Here is a 22314-nt window from a genome sequence, read left to right on the forward strand (position 1 = left end):
TTCTTAAATAGAATAGTATTCACAGATTCCCAGGTCATGGACATCTTTTGGGGACAACTATTCAGCCTATCACAGTATATTGGGAACAATTTGGGTGTGTGAATCTACTTCTTCAAATGTAAATTTCATAAAATCCAAATACAGACCCAGTGTTTTTGATGAAGACTTTATGTCCAAATTGAGATTGCTGTAAGTGGATTTCAAAGACATAATATAAAAAAGAATGTAAAATATCTCATTGATAATTTTATATTGCTTACATATTCAAATGATAGTTTTGGATATGTTGGGTTAAGTAAAATGTATTATTACAATAAAAGACAAAGAACCCAATAGAAAAGTGGATAAAGGGTAGTAACAAGAAATTAGTAGAAGAAATACAAATAGTCAATAAACAAGTCATGAGATTCTTAATTTAAAAGGACTGCTACCTATATTGGGGAGAGCAAGCAGAAATGGGCATTCTCATAAACTTTTGAATAATGACAATTAGATAAAACCTTTTGAAAGAAATTTTGCAATGTCTAAAATTTGAAAATGAAATATCGTTTAATCTAGTGTTGAATTTTGAGAATGAATTTGTTCCAAGGAAAGACAAACACCCAACAATATATATGACGATGTTCACTGCAGCATCTTTCTCTACCAGAAAAAATGGAAACCGGCTTGCCCGTGACTCTGGAAGTGGTTAAATAATTTCTGGCACAGCCACATCAGAATGAAGTAAATACAAAAGGCTTCTAAGCTGAAATGTTAAAATAAGAGGAGTCTAGAAAATGATTTTAGTATGATCTCATCCCAACTTCTGTTACTGCCCTCACTCAAGAACCCACAAGTTACATGTCAATACATAGAAATGGCACAGAAAGCTTCCACTTTGGGAGAGAATGGTGGGAGCACTGAGGTAGCTTTTATGGTTTGCCCTGTAATATGTGCATTAAAATAAGAAAATTTAACATAAAAGTATATATATATATATACGTATATATATATAAATATATATACGTATATATGTAAATATATATTTATATATAAATATATAATATATAATACTTATATATTATATATTTATATTATATATTATATTAAAAATATAACATAATATAATATGTAAAATATAAATATATATGTATACATATAAAACATATATTTATATAATATATATTTATATAAATATATAAAATATATTTATATATAAATATATAAAATATATATTTATATAAATATATAAAAAGGTAGTCAGCTAATTCATGGGGCATGGCCTGTGCCTGAGTAATGGGCTCTTGCCATCTTTCCATTATCACTCCCCGACTGAATGCTCCCCCACTTAATGTGTCAAGCGCCAGGCCAGCCTTTCTGCAGCCCGGAGTGCCCATCTATCACTCCCAGGCAAAAGAGAGTGACTTTCCCTCTCCTCTCCCTTCTGCAAACATTTGGAGTGGCAGGCCTCTTAACTCTTAGTGAAAATTACTTTCCAAGTTCTCTAACCGGAGAGTGCACAGGCCCCGCGAGGCTGACCTAGCATGTTTGGCAAGGACCAATCCCTCAGGGGACAACTCCCAGGGCGCTGATTGTCTGGAGAGCTCTGTCATGGGAAACTGAGAGTAGCAGTAACAATGACAAAGATTTCTGTTCACTCGTCTCCATTCAGATGACTCACACTCAGAACTTACCCTAGTTGTGAAGAAATAAGCTACAATTACATCTTAGTCTGAGATGATGGGGAGCAGCCATGAAAGTTCACAGGTGCTAGCTTCAGACATCTGGTTTCATCCTGACTCTATTGCTTATCGACAGTTAGCTAAGTGTTTAGACAAGTTTGCCTCTCTCAGTCTCAGTTCCCTCTATGTTCAATGGGATCCTCTGGGACCAAAGGGCATGGAGTGAGCAGAGGACCTGGAATGGGGCTGGGCTGTAGCACGCACCCAGGAAGGCAGCACGGTGGAGGCATCATTAGTGAGAGCTTAGGACTGGGCTTGGGCTCAGACGGGGCCATCACAGTCAATGCCTGTGCACCTGAGTGAGCCTCAGTTTCTTCCTCTGTAATGTAGTGTGTTTGGAGGATTTCATGAGCTAATGCCCCGACAGCATGGGGTTTAGCACCTGGCGAGAGTAAGTGCTCTTGTTATGGTTTGTGAATTATTACAGAGCCAAGGAATAGAGTCCGTTTATGACCATTTTACAGATATATATATATATATACACACATATATATATATGTATATATATATATTCCAATTATGTGTGTGTATGTGTGTATATATATTTAAAAATAATTATAGGGGTTTGTAATTTAGGGTGCCATTGTCACTTAGGTGGGACTCAAGCAAATGAGGATATTAACCAGCGTGCCTCATTCTTCACTGGGCTGCCTGAGCTGGTACCCTGTAAGTGCTAAAGGCTGGATGAATATGAGTACTTGTCATAATTATTCTCTTAGAACCTATTGGTTTATTTGGTTTGTTTCTAGAAACACCCCCCTCTGCCAACAATACCATCACTTGTACCACAAAATAAGGTAGGATGCAGATGCAGGGGTCTCCAGGAAGGTGGAGGGCGGGGTTCCTCCTTCCTGGCTAGTGGTGACAATCCCATGGGCATCTCCTGCAGGGCCGGGATGCCTGTACTTCTCCCACATATCTGAGTTTCAGGATAGTTTGGGATAGTTCTGAGATCTTCACGCTTAATTCAGCTCTCTCTCAAACCAGATCAAAGCCTGGCTCTCTGGGAAGTCCATTTTTCACCTTGTCTAGAGGGAGACTGTCTGAAGAACCAACTTCTGAAATGCTTCTTAGCAAGTGGCATGATAAAATTTTCCACTGGCAGCCTCTTGGAAAATTGCAGACACATTTTAAAAAGTAATCACTCAGGATTTCTTATCTCCTATAATTCTGATTATGGTCTCAGATCAATCTTAAAAAGCTTTAGCCTCTGACACCCAACCAGGAACTGAATCGCTCCAAATTTTAAATAACACAGATCAGAATGAAGTTCACTGCCAAGTACAGAAACATCCTCCCTCTTCCTTATCACAAAAGCTTGTAACCATGGTCCATTACTGTTCAAAACGTAGATATTAAAAAGGCAGCCTAAAGTTGGAGACGAATTGCCTCTTGGTTGAGGACTCTCCCTTCGTAAGGAGTTGAGATGAGTCACATGTCAGTCTCATCCTTTGTTTAGGAGTTTGTCCTGAAGCTTCTCCTGACAGATTCCAGTGCACTCCAAATGCCTTTGGGACGCTCCATGGTCTGCTTTCCCACTGTGTCCTGGGCTACACTTGGTGTCTAGAGAAGCTGTCAGCATGTGAGCCGTGCCCCTTGGGGCAGAGTGTTGGAGGAACAGCACTGTGCCCTGCGAAAAGCAGGGGCTTTGGGGTCTGAGCACCAGCTTCCTGCACCTTCCTGTACTGCCCCAGCTGGCCACAGCCCGAATCCATCATCTGCAGGGCCACCCAGCCCGCTGGGGCCTGGGACAGGCTTGCTGCTCTAAGCCTGGGGCCTGGGCAGAGCCTGTCCCAAACCCCACGGGGTGGTGGGTCCTCTTCCTGTGGTCCTGGATTTCCCTTCAGTCAGTTCCGCGTCACTCCCGGATCCTGATCTAGGCTACCCTGGGAGGTCGTGGGTGTGAAAAGGAGTGCTTTTACCCCTGGCTCGCTGGACTGGATAGTCTCAGGAGGCGTCTTTGCCTCCTTAAAGCACCTGGTGTTCCAGATGAAGGAGTTAAGGGAAAAGCTGAGAGAAGCCTAATCCCTCTGGTACCTTTGGAGTTTGGTGGTTGTGTTGGTCGCTGTAGTGTAGGGCAGGGGCATGCAGAAGGGAACCAGCCCACAGAGCACATGTGCGTGGAGCTGGCTAGAGGGGCAAGGTCTTCACTGGCTTCCCACTTCTTTCCAGTATCTTTTCTGACCCAGGACTCAGGAAGATGTGGGTGTTAATTTCTGCCCATGTTGAGACTCACCGTGCCCTCAGCTCTTCAGAGCCTGCCTGGAGGGTTTGGAGAAGCCTCTGCTATTTCTCCAGAATGGAGAACCCTTGGTGGGCCGCGCTGTCTGGCCCCTACTCCACACCGTGAGGAGATTAGGGGGACACAGGGCATCTCCACAGCCCGAGGTTTGTGGCGCAGACCACAGGGCTGCTTGTGCATGGGTAGTCTTGCCATGTTTCTGGGGCTGCACAGCTTCCAGCCATCTCCGCCACGATGAACAGGCTGTTCCTCCTGGAGGCTCACCCTGCCTGCTCAAGCTGGCCTGAGCCTCAGAGCACACTCCCTCAGAAGCTTGTTCCTGCTCAGAATACACATTGTTGAGACATGTTGGTGCTGGGTCCGTGGGCTCGCCTTAGATGGCAGGGGCCCTCCCTCAGCTGGAATTGGTTTGGTTCTGTCTTAATGCTACAAGCGAGGCCCTGGAACTAGCGCTGTGCTGTGGGTTATATGGTGCCGCTGGGAATGGGGCACGCGATGTAGAGAACAGTCTAGTCTGAGAGGCATGGTACAGATTCTTCTGCACTGAGCTGTGCCGGGCTGACCGGCTGAGCTGACTGTTGTCAAGACGCACATGCTGTGTCCTGCTGAGGAGGACATAGCTTGTGATCCTCTGCAAAGACTGTCGCCATAATGCTCAGCAGAGCAGGCAAGGCTCTGGTCCCACAGCAGCTCCCCCAATCACCTCCATTTTGCTGATAAACAGTAACTCAGTCTTCTACTAAGTCTTCTACTCAGTCTTCTAGTCCTAATGTATTAAGGGGTTAGAATGCCCCAAATATAATTAAAAGTAAGTTATTGCTCATCTAAGCAATGAATACAATGTTTTCCTTGCTGCCTCAATGTCGTTCGATTCAGTTTTCTGCCTAGTAGTTGATAAAACTTGTAATTTACCAATCAGTCTTCCAGCTATTACTGTAAATTAACTGGGTTCAAATGGACGCCAAACAATCGATCTGTTATAAGTGGGAGACATTTAAGTACAGTAAGCTGACTGAAATTAGCAGGCTCTGAGAGAAGTTGATTACCTTTACATGAACAGCCAGCGACACCAAAGGAAACACAAAATTTGTTTTTAGAAGGTGAAGACCCATGTTGTAGGCAGTGTCACTCGGTGCAAAAGAATTCAGGGGCAACTTGACTTGTGATTTATAAATTCTTGAGTGTGTTATCAGGCCTCCTAGCAACTTAGTTTTCTTTCCCTATATCAGTGGCAAATTATGCATATAATAATTAGTTGTAGGTATTCATAAGATATTTCCGATGTTATCATCTAGGGGCCTACTTTCAGAATCACTGGTGGATGGTTCAAGACAAGCTTCAAAACACGTATTTTGGGATGATTACTTCAATTTTATATTTTTCTCTGACATGCCACATGCACAAAAACTATTTCAACTAACTATCGTTTAAAAATTGTTTAAAAACATGTTGGCTTCTACTGCCGATTTGAATTGAGCAAATGAATTTGTATTTGATTTAAAATAACTTGACTAGAACTTTCATTTTGATCTGTTTAATAGTGGGGAGTTTGTGCTTCTCAAATATCTGCAAAAATATAAAACACCCCTTTAAAAAAAGCCATAAATTCTGATATTTGAACCTAAATAAATGATGACTCTCTTTTCATAAGACTTGAATGAGTAATTCTTCACAAAAGAAGCATTTGAAGGTGCCCCAAAGACATTTTAAACAAGAAAACATTTATCATTTCATTTTCAGTTGTGCAAGACTAATGGCAATATTGCTGTCAGTCCCTAATTGACTCATGCTGATTTCTAATGTGCTGTGCACAGTTGCTCAACTGCTGCTGAGGCATCCTGAGGCGGCCAGTGGGGCGAGCCTGTGTGGTCTGCTCTCCCTCACGCTCATGCCTGTTCCTTCTGAGTGCAGCTAGACTGACTGGAATTTGCTGCACCAAGATCTGTGGTAGCAGCTAGGGAGATAAACTAGTCACTTACTGTTTTGTGGACAGAGATTTGCAGGTGGAAAGTACAGAGAAGGAAGTGACATCAGGCTCTTCAGGACTCCTCAGGAAGTCAGGAGCAAGTTCACTAAGCCCAATGTGAACAGCTGCAAAGACCCATGTCATCAAGTTCTGTATCCATCAGCTCTCTTGCTGCCAGCTGTGTCCCCACAAAGATCTTTGTCAGGTGCCACAACTTGAACTCTGCACAAAATAACCGCCTGAGTCCACAAGTGGCACCGACAGCAGCAATTCTGAGAATCTGCTCTGCTCTGGCAAGAGTCCCAGAGCTCTCCTGCTTCTTCAGCCTCATGTCTTACTCATCTAGAATGGAACTTCTGAAAACCACTATGGTTTGGCCGACTCTAGTTATTGGTCCTCCAGTCTTCCTTGCCTTATAAGGGCTCCACTGACCTCTTGGCTTTGAGAGTTGAAAGGGCACTTCGACACCATCTCTGGCCAATGTTCTACCTAATGACTGACTCCCCTCAAAGCCACTTAGTGAACTAATGGTCTGTCCTCAGTGTGCCCAACATTCGGGACTGGAGCTCCCACCTGCCAAGCAGACTCCTAGTCTGGAAAGAGTGTTCCTCATGTATGGTGGCATGGTGGCCTTAGTGCAATTCCATTTGCCCTGGCTACAGAATCTAGAAGGTCACAGAATATAGCCTTGTTCATATGAGGATGCAGTGCCTGCCCTTTCCAAGATTTCTCTTTACCGGATGATGTGGACAGGAGTTCAGACCCCTCATCATCCTGCTGCCCTAAAAATGTGGTATCTTATGAGACTTTCATTCTCTAGTTGTGACCTGCTCTGACCGTGGCAGAGCTCAGTTGGGGCTTTCCCTCCCTTGTTGTAATGTCTATGCGTCTCAATATGACCCACAGACTTCAGTAGCTTTTCTGGCAACTACATCTCACTGTTAGTCTGCATTGAACTTTCAATTAATTAAAACTCTTAACTCTGCCTCCTTCAACCTACTCTTAAATCTAGGTCTCTCAATTCTATGGAATCAAGTAATTTTTGGAACCAACGGGGAGCATTTCATATTTTATCTTAACAATTTCCCATGAAACCAGCCTGTCAAGATTTTGAATCTCAATGCTGTTTTCCTCCTTTGCTGTCCCTCAAGCTCTGTAAATTTGCTAAGCGTGTTTTGGTTTTTCAATGTCATCAAAAACAACACACAATAGCATAATGATTAAGAGAATGGATTCTGCAGTCAGATTGTTTAGTTTTGGACCTTGGCCCTAGTGCTTACTAGCTTTATGTTATCTCAGGCAAGTCATTTGCCCTCTCTGTGCCTCAGTTTCCTTATCTGGAAAGAGGAGATAACAATCATTTCTAAGTTGTTTTAGTCATCTATTGCTGTGTAACAAGCCACACCACAAGTTAGTGGCTTAAAAAAAAAGTGATTTTTTTTTCTTCATTGTTTCTCACGATTATGCGTCCCAGATATTTAGGCAGGGCTCAGCTGGCAGTTCTTCTCCACCTGGCATGGTCCAGAGTCACTCACTCAGCTGCATTCAGCTGGTGGTTGGAATGAGCTGGAAGGTCCACGAAGGCCTCATTCATTTGTCTGGGCCATGTGGTCTCTCTCCTCCACATGTTTCCTCATGATTCTTTGGTCCACCTAAGCATACTTACAGCATAGCAGCAGCTTCCCAGAGCAAAAGCAGAAACTCCTTGGTGTCTCAAAACCAAACCTAGAACTTACACAGCATCACTTCTGTCTCCTTCTATTAGTCAAGTAGTCACAAGGGCAGTTCAGAGGCAGAGGGTGGGAAATAGACTCTACTTCTTATTGGAAGGAGGGAGGTGTATTTGTGTACGAAGGGGAGGAATGGGTGGTGGCCATCCTCGGAGACAATGACATATCTGGTAGAGTTGCTGTGAGAATTACAGCAAATTAAAACATGCAAAGCACTTAGAAGCATGCCTGGTTCACAATGCATATGTTAGCTTTTAGATTCAACCCCATGAAGTAAGGCAGAGCCAAGATCAGGGCCTTGCTGCATGCCACCTGGACATCTCTTGCTTGACTGAGCTGGAAGATTTGCTCAACCTTCACTAGGTACAGAGTTTCATCCAGAGGGAAGGAAATGCCACTAGGGTATTGCTTATAAAACCTCACTCTCATGGCAGACCTATACGGTAGGTGTGGTTATTCTCATCTCATAAAGAGGAAACTAGGATCAGAGAGGGAAATACCTTTTCTGGTTGCTAGCTAGTAAGCAGTGAAGCCAAAATGCAGAAATCTGCCATTTTTCTCTGTATGAGGGATTCTGTAAAATGACTTGCTAGGTCCAGACACCAGGTGTCCACGGCAATCCTGACAGCCACTTGGCTTGGACTCCTAATTGAAAACCTTAACGCAGACCACACACAGGGCTGCTCTCAGGGAGCACCTCAGGTTTGGGGGATCCCTGCTTTTCTAATTTGTCACAGGCATTTCTCATTTTATTTTAGAAGCCTTCTTATGCTTCTTGGAGGTATTCTATTTAGATTCCATTCCAAGGATTACATGAATCTTCTCTCTAAAAGCATTGACAATAGCACCACCACCAACCTCCATTTGTCCAACCTCTAGTGCAGTGGAGTCCCGGAATGCCACACCAAAAGTGGGAGCAAAGGGGCCCATTCTATAGCTGGTAGATGGTATAGATAAGATTTGAACCAGGTTCCCGGATTCTAAGTATTATTTTCTTTCCATTATAATATGCAAGCTTCCTTTCCACCTTCCTAAGTATCACTTTCTCCATCAATACAATGCAAATTAATTTTATCTGCCCTTATAATGTTGTTGTGAGGCTCAAAGGAAATTGTGAATATTTGTTCAACAAGTATCTATTGAACTTCTACTACATGTCAGGCACTGTTCTGGACACTGGAGACACAGAGGCAAACAAAAGAGACAAAATCCTGACCTTAATGCACTTACATTCTAATGGAGGAAGGCAGTCCAATAAACTCCTTGCCAACCATCACAATTTTTTGCACTTTACAAAAACAACAAAACCATCAGGCACTTTACAAAAACAATGAAATATTTTTCCCACTGAGGATCTAACACAAGGCTGGGTCAGTGTTGACCCATTCATTCAACATATTTATTTTTCATTCATTCATTCAATCATTCATTCATTCATCCATCCATTCAATTATTCATATAAGCATCAGATATTACTGAGCATCAATTTTGTGTCAGGCACTGTGCTAGGTGGTGGGAAAAGAGAAATGACAAGATAAACTGAGAGTGTCACAGTGATCTGGAGACACGAGGACTGTGCCCCAACTGCAAGAAACAACATTTCATGGACAAGCTAAAATGGCATTCAAGAGCAAGGCTCCTGGCTTTGGGTTTAAGATGGTGTAGTAGGAAGATCCTGAACTCAGTTTCTCTCATTGACACCAAAACTACAACTACCTATAGAACAGGTATCCCTGAGAAAGACCTGAAGACTAGCACACCAGAGTTTCTACAACTAAAGGCATAAAGAAAACCACCTTGAGATGAGTATGAAAGGCAGAGACTTAATCTAGTCAGGACCCATCCTACTCCCCAACTCCTCATGTGGGAGGGATATTACAACCTTGGAGGTTTCCCCCTAAAGAGTGAGGGGTCTGAGTCCAAGCCTGGGGGACCTGCACCAGGAAGAGGAGTCTCATAACATGTAGCTTTGAAAACCATCAGGACTTACATCTAGGAGAGCCAGGTGGCAATCACCCATTTGGGAGAGCAAAGTGCTATAGAAAACCAAGGTTGGGCTCTTTCTAGGCCCCAGAGCAGAGGCATCAATTTGAAAAGCACCTGGGTTATATGAGAAGGTGATACACTGACTAATTTTAGGGTGTGTGCTTGAGGGGCAGGGATCTGTTGGAACTTTCACTAGAGACGGAGTGCTGGTGGGTGCCATTTTTTCCCTTTCTTTACTGTCCTTCCACCCATCTTGTCTGACACTGGCAGGCACCACTTCTGACGCTCTTCATTAGCCTTGCTAACACTGTTCACCCTATGGTGGCATTTCCCTGAGGACCCACCCCAGCTGGCACCCCTCCAAAGTGGCTCCTGCTCTGCCACATCTAGTTAGGTGGCCTCAACTGGTACTGGTGCCCCCACCCAAAGCAGTCCTTGCCTTTCCACAGATGGTGGGTAGTCTCAGTCAGCAGTGCACAGCAGTGTGTCTGCAACAGTTGAGGCTGGGCCTCACAGTCAGCCACACTGGAGGCCCATCCTGCACATCAGCAGCAGTTGCAGTCAAACCCACCAGCTAGCTGCACTGGGGTGGTGGGGAGCTGCCCTGCACACCAGTGTACCCACAACAGTTGTGGCTAAGCCTCAAAGCCAGCAGGATCAGGGACCAGCTTTGTCTGCCAGTGCCTCCGTGGTAGTTGTGTCCCAGCCACAACAAGAGGCCATACTAGTCCACACAGGGAATTCCTCTAGAGCACCTCACCTGGTGACTGGTGGGATAGTACTACTGGGCCCCACGGGACACCTTCTACATACGGCCACTGTTTCAAGATCAGGAGATGTAGCTGATCTACCTAATACATAGAAACAAACAAGCAAAATGCGGAGCCAAGAGAATATATTTCAAACAAAGAAAAAAACAATACAAAACCCCAGAAAAAGAACTTAACAAAATGGAGGTAAGCTGTCTACTAAGTAAAGAGTTAAGAGTGGTAGTCATAAAGATGCTCATCAGACTCTGCAGAACATGGGTCAGCTCAGTGAGAGCTTCAACAAAGACATAAATAATATAAAGAAGAACCAATCAGAACTGAAGAATATAACAACGGAAATGAAAAGTACACTAGAGGGAGTCAACAGCAGATCAGATGACACAGAAGAATGGATCAGCGACTGGGAAGACAGGATAGTGGCAATCACCCAATTGGAAGAGCTAAAAATAAATAAATAAATAAACAAATAAATAAATAGAATGAGGATAGCATAGGAGACCTCCGAGACAACATCAAGTGTACATTCTCATCATAGGGGTCCTAGAAGGAGAAGAGTGAGAGAAAGGAACAGAAAATCTGTTTGAAGAAACAATGGCTAAAAACTTCCCAAACCTGGTAAAGGAAAGAGACATCCAAGCAAGAAGCACAGAGTCCCAAACAAGATGAACCCAAATGGACCTACACCAAGACACAGCATAATTAAAATAACAAAAGTTAAAGATAAACACAGAATCTTAAAAGCAGAAAGAGAAAAAATAACTAGTTACATAAAAGGGAACCTCCATAAGACTATCAGTTGATTTTTCAGCAGAAACTTTTCAGGCCAGAAGGGAGTAGCATGATATATTCAATATGATAAAAGGAAAACCTACAACCCAGGATACTCCACCCAGCAAGGTTATCATTCAGAATTAAAGGAGACAGTTTCCCAGACAAGCAAAAGCTAAAAGAGTTAATCACCATTAAACCAGCATTACAAGAAATGTTAAAGGGAATTCTTCAGGCAGAAAAGAAAAGGCTAAAACTAGAGATAAGAAAATATATGGAAGGAAAAAAACTCACTACTAAAAGCAAACTTATAGTAAAGGTAGTAGACAAACCAGCATGAAAACAAAAATGGCAATAAGTATATATGTATCAATAATTACTTTAAATGTAAATGGACTGAGTACTCCATTCAAAAGACATAGGGTGGCTGAATGTATAAGAAAACAAAATGCACACATATGCTGCCTACAAGAGACCTACTTCAGATCTAAAGACACGCAGACTGAAAATGAAGGGACGGAAAATGAAAAGAAAGTTGGGTAACAATACTTAGACAAAATATAGACTTTAAAACAAAGACTGTAACAAGAGACAAGGGTATGACATAAAGATAAAGGAATCAATCCAACAAGAGGATATAATACTTGTAAATATGTATGCACCCAACATAGGAGCACCTAAATACATATAGTAAATATTAACAGACATAAATGGAGAGATTGACAGTAAGACAACAATAGTAGGAGATTTAAATACCCCACTTACATCAATGGACAGATCATCCAGACGAAATCAACGAGGAAACATTAGCCTTAAATGACCTATTAGATTAGATGGACTTAATTAGATATGTACAGAACATTCCATCCAAAAACAGTAGAATACATATTTTTTTCACGTGCACATGAACATTCTCCAGCATGCATCACATGTAAAGTCACAAAACAAGTCTCAATAAATCTAAGAAGATTGAAATCATGTCAAGCATGTTTTCTGACCACAATAGTATGAAACCAGAAATCAGTTACAAGAGGAAAACTGGAAAAAACACACATGGAGGCTGAATAATATGCTATTAAACAACAAAAGGGTCTGTGAAGAAATCAGAGAAAGTTAAAAAATACCTGAGACAAATGAAAATGGAAACAACGTTACAAAATCTATGGGACATAGCAAAAAGCTTTCTAAAGGGGAAGTTTATAGTAATATAGGCCTACCTCAAGAATAAGAAAAATCTCAAATAATCTAATCTTACACCTAAAGGAATTAGAAAAAGAACAATTAAAACCCAAAGTTTGTAAAAGGAAGAAAATAATAAAGACCAGACCAGAAGTAAATGAAATTGAAGCTGGAGACCTCACTTTCCCTGATTTCAAACAAGGTTACAGTAATCAAAACAGTACGGTACTGGCACAAAAACACACATATTTCAATGGAACGGAATAGAGAACCCAGAAATAAACCCATGCTTATATAATCAATAAAATTCACAACAAAGGAGGCAAGAATATACAATGGGGAAAAGTCTTCAATAAGGGGCGCTGGAAAAACTGTACAGCTACCTGCAAAAATATAAAGCTGGACCACTTATTCAAAATGGATTAAAGACTTAAAGGTAAGACCTCAAAAATAAATTCAAATGGATTAAAGACTTAAAAGTAAGACCTGAAACCATAAAATTCCTAAAAGAAAACATAGGCAGTAAACTCTTGGACATCAGTCTTAGAAATGTATTTTTGGATGTGTCTCCTCGGGCAAGGTCAACAAAATAAACAAATGGGACTACATTAGACCAAAAAGATTTTACACAACAAAGGAATCCATCAACAAAATGAAACAGCAACCTACTGAATGGGAGAAGATATTTGTAAATGATATATCTGATAAGGTATTAATATCCAAAATATATAAAGAACTCATACAACTCAACATCAAAAAAACCAAATAATGCAATTCAAAAATGGGCAGAAGACCTGAATAGACATTTCTCAAAAAAAGACATGGAGATGATGAATGACACATGAGAAGATGCTCAACTTCACTAATCATCAGGAATATGCAAGTAAAAACCAAAATGATACCTCACCTCCCAACTGTCTGAATGGCTATCATCAAAAAGACAAGAAACAACAAGTACTGACGAGGATGTGGAGGAAAGGGATCCCTTGTGCACTGCTGGTGGGATTGCAAATTGGAGCAGCCACTGTAAAAATCATTATGAAGTCTCCTCAAAAATTAAAAAATAGAACTACCATACAATTCAGCCATTCCAGTTCTGAGTGTTTATCCTAAGAAAACAAAACAACTAATTCAAAAAGACATATGCAGCCTATGTTCACTGCAGCGTTGTTTACAATAGCCAAGATGTAGAAGCAACCTAGGTGTCCACTGATGGGTGAATGGATAAAGAAGACATGGTACATATATACTGGTACATATATACAATGGGATATTACTCAGCTATAAAAAAGAATGGCATCTTGCCATTTGTGACACATGGATGGTCCTAGAGAATATTACACTAAGTGAAATAAGTCAGAGAAAGACAAATACTGTATCATTTCACTTATATGTGGAATCTAAAAGAACTAAACAAATGAACAAATAAATCAAAACAGACTGTAGAAACAGAGAACAAACTGATAGTTGCTAGAGGGTTTGGCAGCAGAGGGATGGACAAAAAAGGTGAAGGGGATTAAGAGGTACAAACTTATAACATAAATTAGTCACAGGGATGTAATGTACAGCATAAGGAATACAGTTAATATCATAATAATTTTGTACGGTAGATGGTTGCTAGACTTGTTGTGGTGATCACTTTGTAAGGTATATAAATTTCCAATCACTATGTTGTACACTTGAAACTAATATAATATTGTCTGTCAACTATACTTTACTTAAAAGACACTTTATATTTAAAAAAGATAGATTGAGTTCCCACCTGAATGAAGTTTACTATTTATAATGGAGAACAGACATCAAAGTAAGTGTTGTAAAAGAACAGTAGCAATATGAACAACAGCATAATAATAATAATTAATAATAATGACTTCTTGGCTGGTTTGAGTGACAGTTTATAATTTCTGAAGGGTGCTGAGTTACTGTTTGCTAAATCAACTCCAGCTGAGTTGAATTGATGCGGTCTGGAGGTGAAAGAGCATCTGTCACACAGGGTGGACTCTGATGAGGCTGAGGGCATGTTAATTATGGCCCCAGATAGTGTGGAGACAAGGGCCACGATGGGAGAGCCTCACCCACCACGGTAAAGCAGAGCGGTGAGGTTCTGTGGGCGGACAATAAGCAGCAGCATCATGCACTTTGTCAGACTTCAGGTGCTATGGTAGCATACCCATTAACCCCAGCCTGATGCCAGGCCTCCAATTCCCTCATCTGAAAAATGGAGACAATCCAGGCACCTTCTCGAGGAACAAGGACCCAAAGAACCAGCTCTTGACAGCACTGTTTTTTCTCTGATGTCCAAGTTTGGGAAACAACAGCCTGAGGAAAGGGATGACTGGACTCCACGCTCAACCATTGTTTGTGACCTTCAAGCTCCGGGGTCAGATGGCCTCTCTTTCCTCCCCTGTGGTTTCCTCTTTCCTAAAGAGTTCTGGTTTCTGATTGTCCGATATTAATGGTCACTCCTAGAAGTGCATCTGCTTTCCCATCCATCTTGTCTTTCCTCCTCCCAATTCCAAGCTTTTACTCTAAATTAAATCAAACTTGAAATCAATCTTCTCTCCCACTACCATGCTTCCCATCACTTATTCTCTGGAAAAAAATCAAAACAAAACCCAGCCTGCTCTCAAAGTGATTTTTAAATCGCCTTGGCTGCACCAGGCCCACGGGGCGTAGATCTGAGACTTCTGGAGGTTGTCCGTTGACTTTTGTGCTCTCCCTAGTGCTGGCCTGGAATTTAGCTCTCCCACGTCTGCTGCTTTACTGCTTTACTCCCACGGCTTTACTGCTCTTTACCGGGTTTGGTGGTTTTTAAATCTGTCATCCTTAACTGGACGTTTGAATTTAAGTTTGGATTTTCTTATTAATTTAGGAGGTATTATGAAGTGTGTTTGTCTTTTATTTCTGCTTGTATAGGTCTCTCTCTCTCTCTCGTGCACACCCTCATTCTTTCATTTTGTTTTTTATTTCTAAGTCTTTTTACTTTTTGCACTATTGTTTTTTTTTTAGTCCATAACACACAATTTTCATTAATGAAATATACCAATAAAATACAATGAATCAAAGACTTTTGGATAGCAAGAACCCTTCCATGTCAAATAAGAGCAGAGTTAAGATACAAATATACTTCTTTCAAGAACAATATGAAATGCTACAAAAATTGAATTAAACAATTCTTCATACTTCTAAGTGTAATTAAAATGTTAGCTCTTTCATTAAAGGAAAACAACTCCATTTTCTAAATCATAAGGTCACCGTGCAGAAGTTGATGATTCATGAGAACTAATGCATGCTTTAGCAAAAGTTTGTAACATAATCCAAAGTGACAATTGTTATTAGTTTGCTATTGCTGTGGTCGCAAATAACCACAAACTTGATGGTTGGAAACAAGGCAAATTTAGTATCTTAAGACTTTTAGAAGTCAGAAGTCCATGATGGGTCTTACTGGGGTAAATCAAGATGTTGGTGGGGCTGCATTCCTTCTGGAAAGTCTAGGGGAGAATTTTTTCCTTGCTTTTGCTGGCTTCTAGAGGCCGCCTGCATTCCTTGGCTCATGGCTCCTTCCAAAGTTGTATCACTCCAACCTCTGCTTCCATCATACAGGTGATGAGTCTGACTCTTGCCTCTCTCCTCTAAGGACCCTGGTGATTCCACTGGGTCCATCCAGATAATCCAGGACATCTTTGGGGGACATTTTCCCGCCTACCACAACAGAGCTACTCAAATCCAGTATTCACTGTTTCAACAATGTTCCTGTAAAGAACATTGGCCAAGAACCTCTCCAGAGAGATCAACAAATCCATCGGCGGGACCGTCTTAAACATCTCTAGCAGTGGTTCTTGCAGCACAATCCGCATCGGTCACACCGGAATGCAAGTTCAGCACATCATGGAAAACGTTGTTGCTGTGGTGAAAAGGCTCTCATAGAAACTGCCGGAGAAGTGGGAGAGCGTGAAACTCTTGTACGTGAAAACGGAGCAGTCGGTTGCCCTTCCCATCTTTTCTTCATTTGTGAGCAGTCAAGATGAAGCCAACGGAATGCGCACTCTATTTCCCATGTGGCTCTCCAGTTCACTCAGCTTCATTTCTTCAGATCCAAGGGCTTCATGTATTGAAAAGACTGTTGCTTGTCCACGGCTCTGTAGTACTACTAGGAGTGCCTTCACTTCTACAGTTAGACCTCTGCTGTAAAGCGACGTGTGTCCTCCCATTTCCCGGGTTTTCCCCGAGCCGCGCTTCCATCATCGCCCCTCACCCACATCCTAACACCGACTGCACTATTGTTAATGAATGTGTCTCCACGTCACTTTTTGGAAACATTTTTGAAAAATATCGAGAACAGTGAGTATTATTTTTCTTTGCTTATGTATCCTTCAAAGCTATGTATTAAGAGCATAAAAGTTCATAGCTGCTCCATTTTCTTGGCTGGTTGTTATTTTCCTTATGAAATATTTCTCTTTTGCTCTGATGACTTTGAATTCAATTTTATTTGATTTTGATGTTGCTAAGTCTACTTTCTTTTTGCTTGCATTTGCTGGCTTCATTTTTGTCCATTGTTTTGTTTTTCAACCTTTTTGTTTATTGCTCTATCCTTTTGAAAGCCAATCTTTCATTTTCACTTTCTGTCTTTTAAGAGACAGATGAATCTGACATTTATTATGACAACTGAAATGTTTGTACCTATTCTTTGCTATCTAATTTATTTATTTTTCATTTTCTATTTGTCTCTCTCTCTTTCTTAGTTTCCTTTCCCCTCATTTTCTTCCCATTTGTTGAAATGATCACATTTAACTTGCTACATTTTCTTTCTGTCTTACTTGTATGTTTTGGAAGTTACACTTTTTATTTCGATTCTATTCCACGTCTATTCAAAACCAAGAAACTCAAATGTGAAGCAGTGGCAGAGGCATCCTTAAAGTGAGTCCTCAGACAGCGGCAAAGGACCAGGCTGTCTAACAGAGAACGCGGCAGTTCTCACGGCCCCAGGAAAACTTCAAGCAGAAGCTAAAACCACTAGGAAGACAAATACCCGGAATCCTGTATTAGGGAAACTGCAAGTACGTCTGCTGCAACTATCAGGGACATGCCCTGGGAAAAGCTGGAGGGACAGGGGCACTCGCAGGCTCTGCTTGAAAGCACCTTCCCCTACTCGTTCCACCTGAACTTGTGCAAGTCATTGCCTCTTCCTCCATCTCCACGCTCCACGTCTTCTGCCGACTCTCCCTCTAGTGAGAAGGGGGAAGGGTAAGAGGTAGGGCTTTGGAGAGAGAACAGGACTGTGCACTGAGAGTCATCCTCATCGTGTGTTATGGGCTCTGGGTAGCATCAAGGGTAGCTGGACATCCCTACTGTGGACAATCACATCTGCTGGACAGATGACAGGCCATCTGTCAGGAGGGTGCTGACTGCCTGGGCACGTCTGTCACTGTAAACAGTGAGCAGGGCACATTTCTCTAGAACCAGATATTGAGAATTAGTCCATTACATGTGGTTCATGCAATTAAATGGAAGATTGTGGGCTATTTTGCCAGCAGGCATGCAGCTTTGAGATCATACGATATAAGCTAAATAAGTGAAACCTGACTAACAGTCTCCTTGAGATTGGGGACCTGTGCAACTGCAGCTGCCATACGGTCAGGCTCTGTTGAATAGGGTGAATTATGGGAATGAATAATGTCCCCACAGGATCTGGGAGTGTCAGCCAGTCTCAGAAAGCCAAAAGAGGAGCCCTGGGCATGACGCTGGCATCTCTTGGGAGATGCTGGCTCATTTCTGAGATCTGATGCCTCTCTGGGGCTTGTTTTCATTCCTTATAAAACCAGGGAAGCTGGGCAAGATCAGGGTTTGCTAAACTTTAGTTTAGATTCACCTTCCTGATTTGTGTCATACCCACCTCTTATTTCTACTATTATTTATGTAAAAGTTTTCCTTAAGCAGTCTCACTTATTATATTTTTTATTGTGGTAAAATATACATAACATATAATTTACCATGTTAACATTTTTAAGTGTACAGGTCAATGGCATTAAGTACATCCACAGTGCTGTGCGACACATTTTATTTTTAACTTAGATATATTTTAGGAAGGAAAACGTGGTATCACTCTCATGAATGGAAACCAGCATTTCTTTCCATAAACAGAAGTTAACCAGTAAAATAAATACAGGGAAGACAAAGTTATTCACTTGCAGTGAGTGACTGCTGCCACCGAAGGCTCTGAGATCGAGGCCTGCTTCCACCCCGCACCTTTAATTTTTTTTTAAGGGAGGATCCCAAGTATTGGAGAAGACTTAAAGATGTGCTAGCACCAAACTGACACCTTCTTCTTGGTATACTCAGAAGGATTGAAAGAGGGGTGAAATGCGGAGGCGTTTTCTCACTGTGATGTTGGCCTGATTCCAGGTACCTGTGCTCAGGTACCTCCTCCCACCTAGCCCACCACTCCTGCCCCCTTGTCTATCGTGGAGCACCCCCTGAGTCCCCCAGACCCCATCCCCACACTGTGAGGACTGCTGAGCTGAGCACAGGCTCCGCCCACCAAGGCTTTATGACTTAACCTCAGATAAGAGATCTCTCTTTTCTTTCTACTTGGAGCAGTGACTAGGAGCGTCCTTTGGGATGAGTCTACTTTTCCCAAGAGAAATGAAGGCCGTTCCCAGATGTCCTTCCTTTCTCTGAATCCCATGACAAGGACTAGATTGCCCAAGCCTGCAAGCCCAGCTGCCTTGGAAGGCAGCACATCATCATGGCGTGTGCACAGTCCAACAGTGACCAGGCCACACCACAGTGGGGTGAGGCGACGAGCTCTGAGTGAATGGACTTCATGTCATTTGGGTGGAAAGGCAGACATGTTAAGCACCTGAGGTGGCTGTTACAGTGCTGGTGGAAACAGCAACCACCGAGAGGCAGAGGCATCCGACACAAGGATTTCACAGGGAGCCAAATTTCAGTTTCAAGTTAGATTTATCTAGATACCCATTTCTCTGCACAATGGAAGTAATGAAATGTGTGTGCCTGTGTCTCCTTAGACGCACAAAGAGGCTGAAAAGAGCACAGGGAAGACTTGTTTTCTCAAGCTGTGCACAAGTGCTATCTATCAACCTCATAAGGAAACATATTCATTACTGAAGCTGTGGCTATGTTTGAGTGTAATAGGCTGTGACACCAAGAACATAGGGGCTGAGAACAAAAATCACTTTGGAAATCCTGGTGAAGTGTCACTCTGAGTGGAGTCAGCAGTGGCTTGGGGACTTGAGGGGTGGAGGTCGTGAGAGGATCTCCTGCGCATAGTGAACCTTCCCTTGGAGCCCCCGGAACGCCCCCCACAGACCACGTGTTTCTCACCTGCGGCTTGGTCTCCTCTTTGTCCTTGTAGTAGAAAAGTTGATCCCCACGCAGCACGAACCAGCGCTGCTGCCAGTTCTTCATGATGCTCCTCTGCTTCTTCAGCCAGCCGGCCTTCAGCACGGGGCCCAGCTTGCGGGGGCAGGGCAGCCGCCCGGGGCTCCGACTCTGCTCCCCCATCACCAGACTTTTGGAGCGAGCTGGAAGTGAAGAACACAAGTAGTGAGCAGGAAGGACGCATACCTGTTGTCCGTCCTTGTCCCATCCTGGTATCCCAGCTGCCCTGTGACCAGGGCATGACCATGCTTGGCATACTTTCCCCTTGGGCTCAAAGGGGCCTGGGCTGGAGCACCTCAGCAGCAGCAGCTCACGGGTGTTCACCTGGGGTAGGTATATAGCTTGCCTGTCTGGTTAGTTCCTGCTGTGTCTCTGGGATCCTAGGTTCTCCACTTCCCCAGGTTTGTTCATCCATTCATGCATCCAGGTGTGCACTCACCCATGAATACACATATCTATTCTTCCATTTGTTCATGGTTCATTCATTTATTCATTCAACAACTACTTATTGAGCACCTACTAAGCATCAGCACTGTTCCAGGTGCCGGGGATAAAGCAGTGAAAAAAGAAACATAAGACTTCCAAGTGATGATGGCGGAGTAGGTAAACACTGTGCTCGAGTCCTCCCACAACCACTTCAAAATTACAACTAAATTATAAAACAACGATCATTGACAACCACATGAAGACTAGCTGAATAGAAGTCCTATAACTAAGGATATAAAGAAGAAGCCACATCAAGACTGGTAGCAGGGATGAAGGCAAGGAATAGGCAGGCCCCTCACACATGGTGTGGTGATTCAGAATCAGGAGGAATATCTTGGCTGTTTAGGTCCTCCCTAGAGAAGTGATAGTTCCTAGTCCCACACCAGGCTCCCTAGCCCAGGACACCAGTGCTGGAAAAAAGAGTTCGCATAACATCTGGCTGTGAAACCCAGCTGGGATTACATCCAAAGTTGATGGAAGGACGCTGGAGACCTTGGTACTGCGGGTCTTAAAGGGCCCATGCACAGACTCACTGTCTCAGAAACTCACTTTGAGCTCCAGTGTGGGGGCAGTAGCTCTAAAAGCACCAGGAACATATGGGGAGGAACTAAATTAACTAGCTTCAGGTAGAGGGCTGGAGGGGCATGGGTTGGGATGAAAGTGCTGGCAGGTGCCATTGTTCCTTTGTTGAGCCCTTCCCCGACTCAGCCATCAGGCACAGGTGGTTGTTAAATCAGAGCTCTCCATTAACCTCAGTAACACCATTTGCCCAACCCTGGTGATTCCCTGAGACTCTCCCACACCCAACTGGCATGTCAGGCTGAACTTCTTCTAGCAGGTCCTCCACACAAGTAGCTTGCCTCAGCTTTCAATGTGGACTCTCCTAAAATCTCAGAAAGGTCCACAACATCCCAAAAGCAGCATCTTGCTGCAGTGTTCACTGTACTCTTGCTTAACTACCTGAAGTCCAGTGCAAGTGGTGACCGGTCTCTAGTAGCATTGTAACTCCCTTTAGGTAGCTGTGGGGACAGAGCCAGGAGTGCAGTTTCCACGCTCTCGGCCTCATGTGGAAAGGTACTCACTCGGGTAGTAAATGGCCATCAACTGTGATTGGATGGACATCAGCTGTGGCTATTTGGCTGTCAGCTGTAACCAGTGAGCCATTGGCCACTAATATAACTGCCATGGCTATGCTAGCAGCAAAATAGGGGCTAGCAAGAAGACGGTGGCTGAGCTAGCAAGTGCAAATTGCAGTTAGCACAGCGGATTGCAGTTAGCAAGTGGGGTTGGTTGGTTGGCAGAGAAGCGAACGATGGGTTGCGGATCATGTGGCTGCTGCTTCCTGTGTCTCCAACCTAGCTGCCAGCGAGACTATAGTGGTATAACTCCCTTATCTATGGCTCCGTGGGTGTTCCTTTTTGCCCTCACCATGTCCTGCATTCTTATGTGGGGAGCAGGATCAGATACCCTGCATGACTCCCTGCATGACACCCTGCATGACAGTAGCCCAAGCCTGGCATAAGCTGTGGCAAGTCTTGTCTTGGAACATAGACTCAATTAAGTGGCCAGAAACCTGGCACAAATGGAAGCTAGCCTCAGCTCACATCATGGTGCCCATCAAAGGGTCCTAAGCCCAACACTAATGGCAGCCAGCCTCAGTTCACAGAATAGCTTCTTCCAAGCACCACCAAACTCAGCACAAGGAACTACATATCACTTTGTAGCTTTTACTAGACAGACCCAAATCAAGCACAAGTTAGGGTTGAAATTGACTTGCATAGGAACCCCTCACAATTGGCTCCAGAAACAAACATACCTCGTGGCCAGGCCACATCAGAGCACCACCCAACTAGTTCCACAATGATACATCCAAAAGGTGGACTCAGCAGGCACCAGAGCTCCACTAAAGAGACTCTCACTCCATGGGGTCAACCCCTGTAATCATGGCCAGTCTTTACAGCCAGCCAGTGTTAGGGTCAATCCCACCCACTGACATGATAACAGCAATCAAGGCTCAACTACAACAGGAGGGCACACACAACCCACACAAGTGACACCCCTGGAG

At 43.1% G+C, this 22314-nt stretch overlaps 1 protein-coding gene across 4 annotated transcripts in view; it reads right to left on the reverse strand.

Annotated features, from left to right (window-relative positions):
- The window catches only part of ARHGAP22 (Rho GTPase activating protein 22), a gene marked incomplete at its 5' end in the record, with an annotated part of 210854 nt that overhangs the window by 115190 nt on the left and 73350 nt on the right, over positions 1-22314 (reverse strand). For all 4 annotated transcript variants that reach the window (XM_081074518.1, XM_081074520.1, XM_081074519.1 and 1 more), the window contains one exon: positions 19707-19906. In XM_081074518.1, coding sequence (XP_080930644.1) covers positions 19707-19906 — 200 coding nt within the window. The remainder of the gene's footprint in view (positions 1-19706; positions 19907-22314) is intronic.

Source organism: Rhinolophus hipposideros (genome assembly GCF_964194185.1).
Source record: "Rhinolophus hipposideros genome assembly, chromosome: 15".
Classification (NCBI taxonomy): domain Eukaryota; kingdom Metazoa; phylum Chordata; class Mammalia; order Chiroptera; family Rhinolophidae; genus Rhinolophus; species Rhinolophus hipposideros.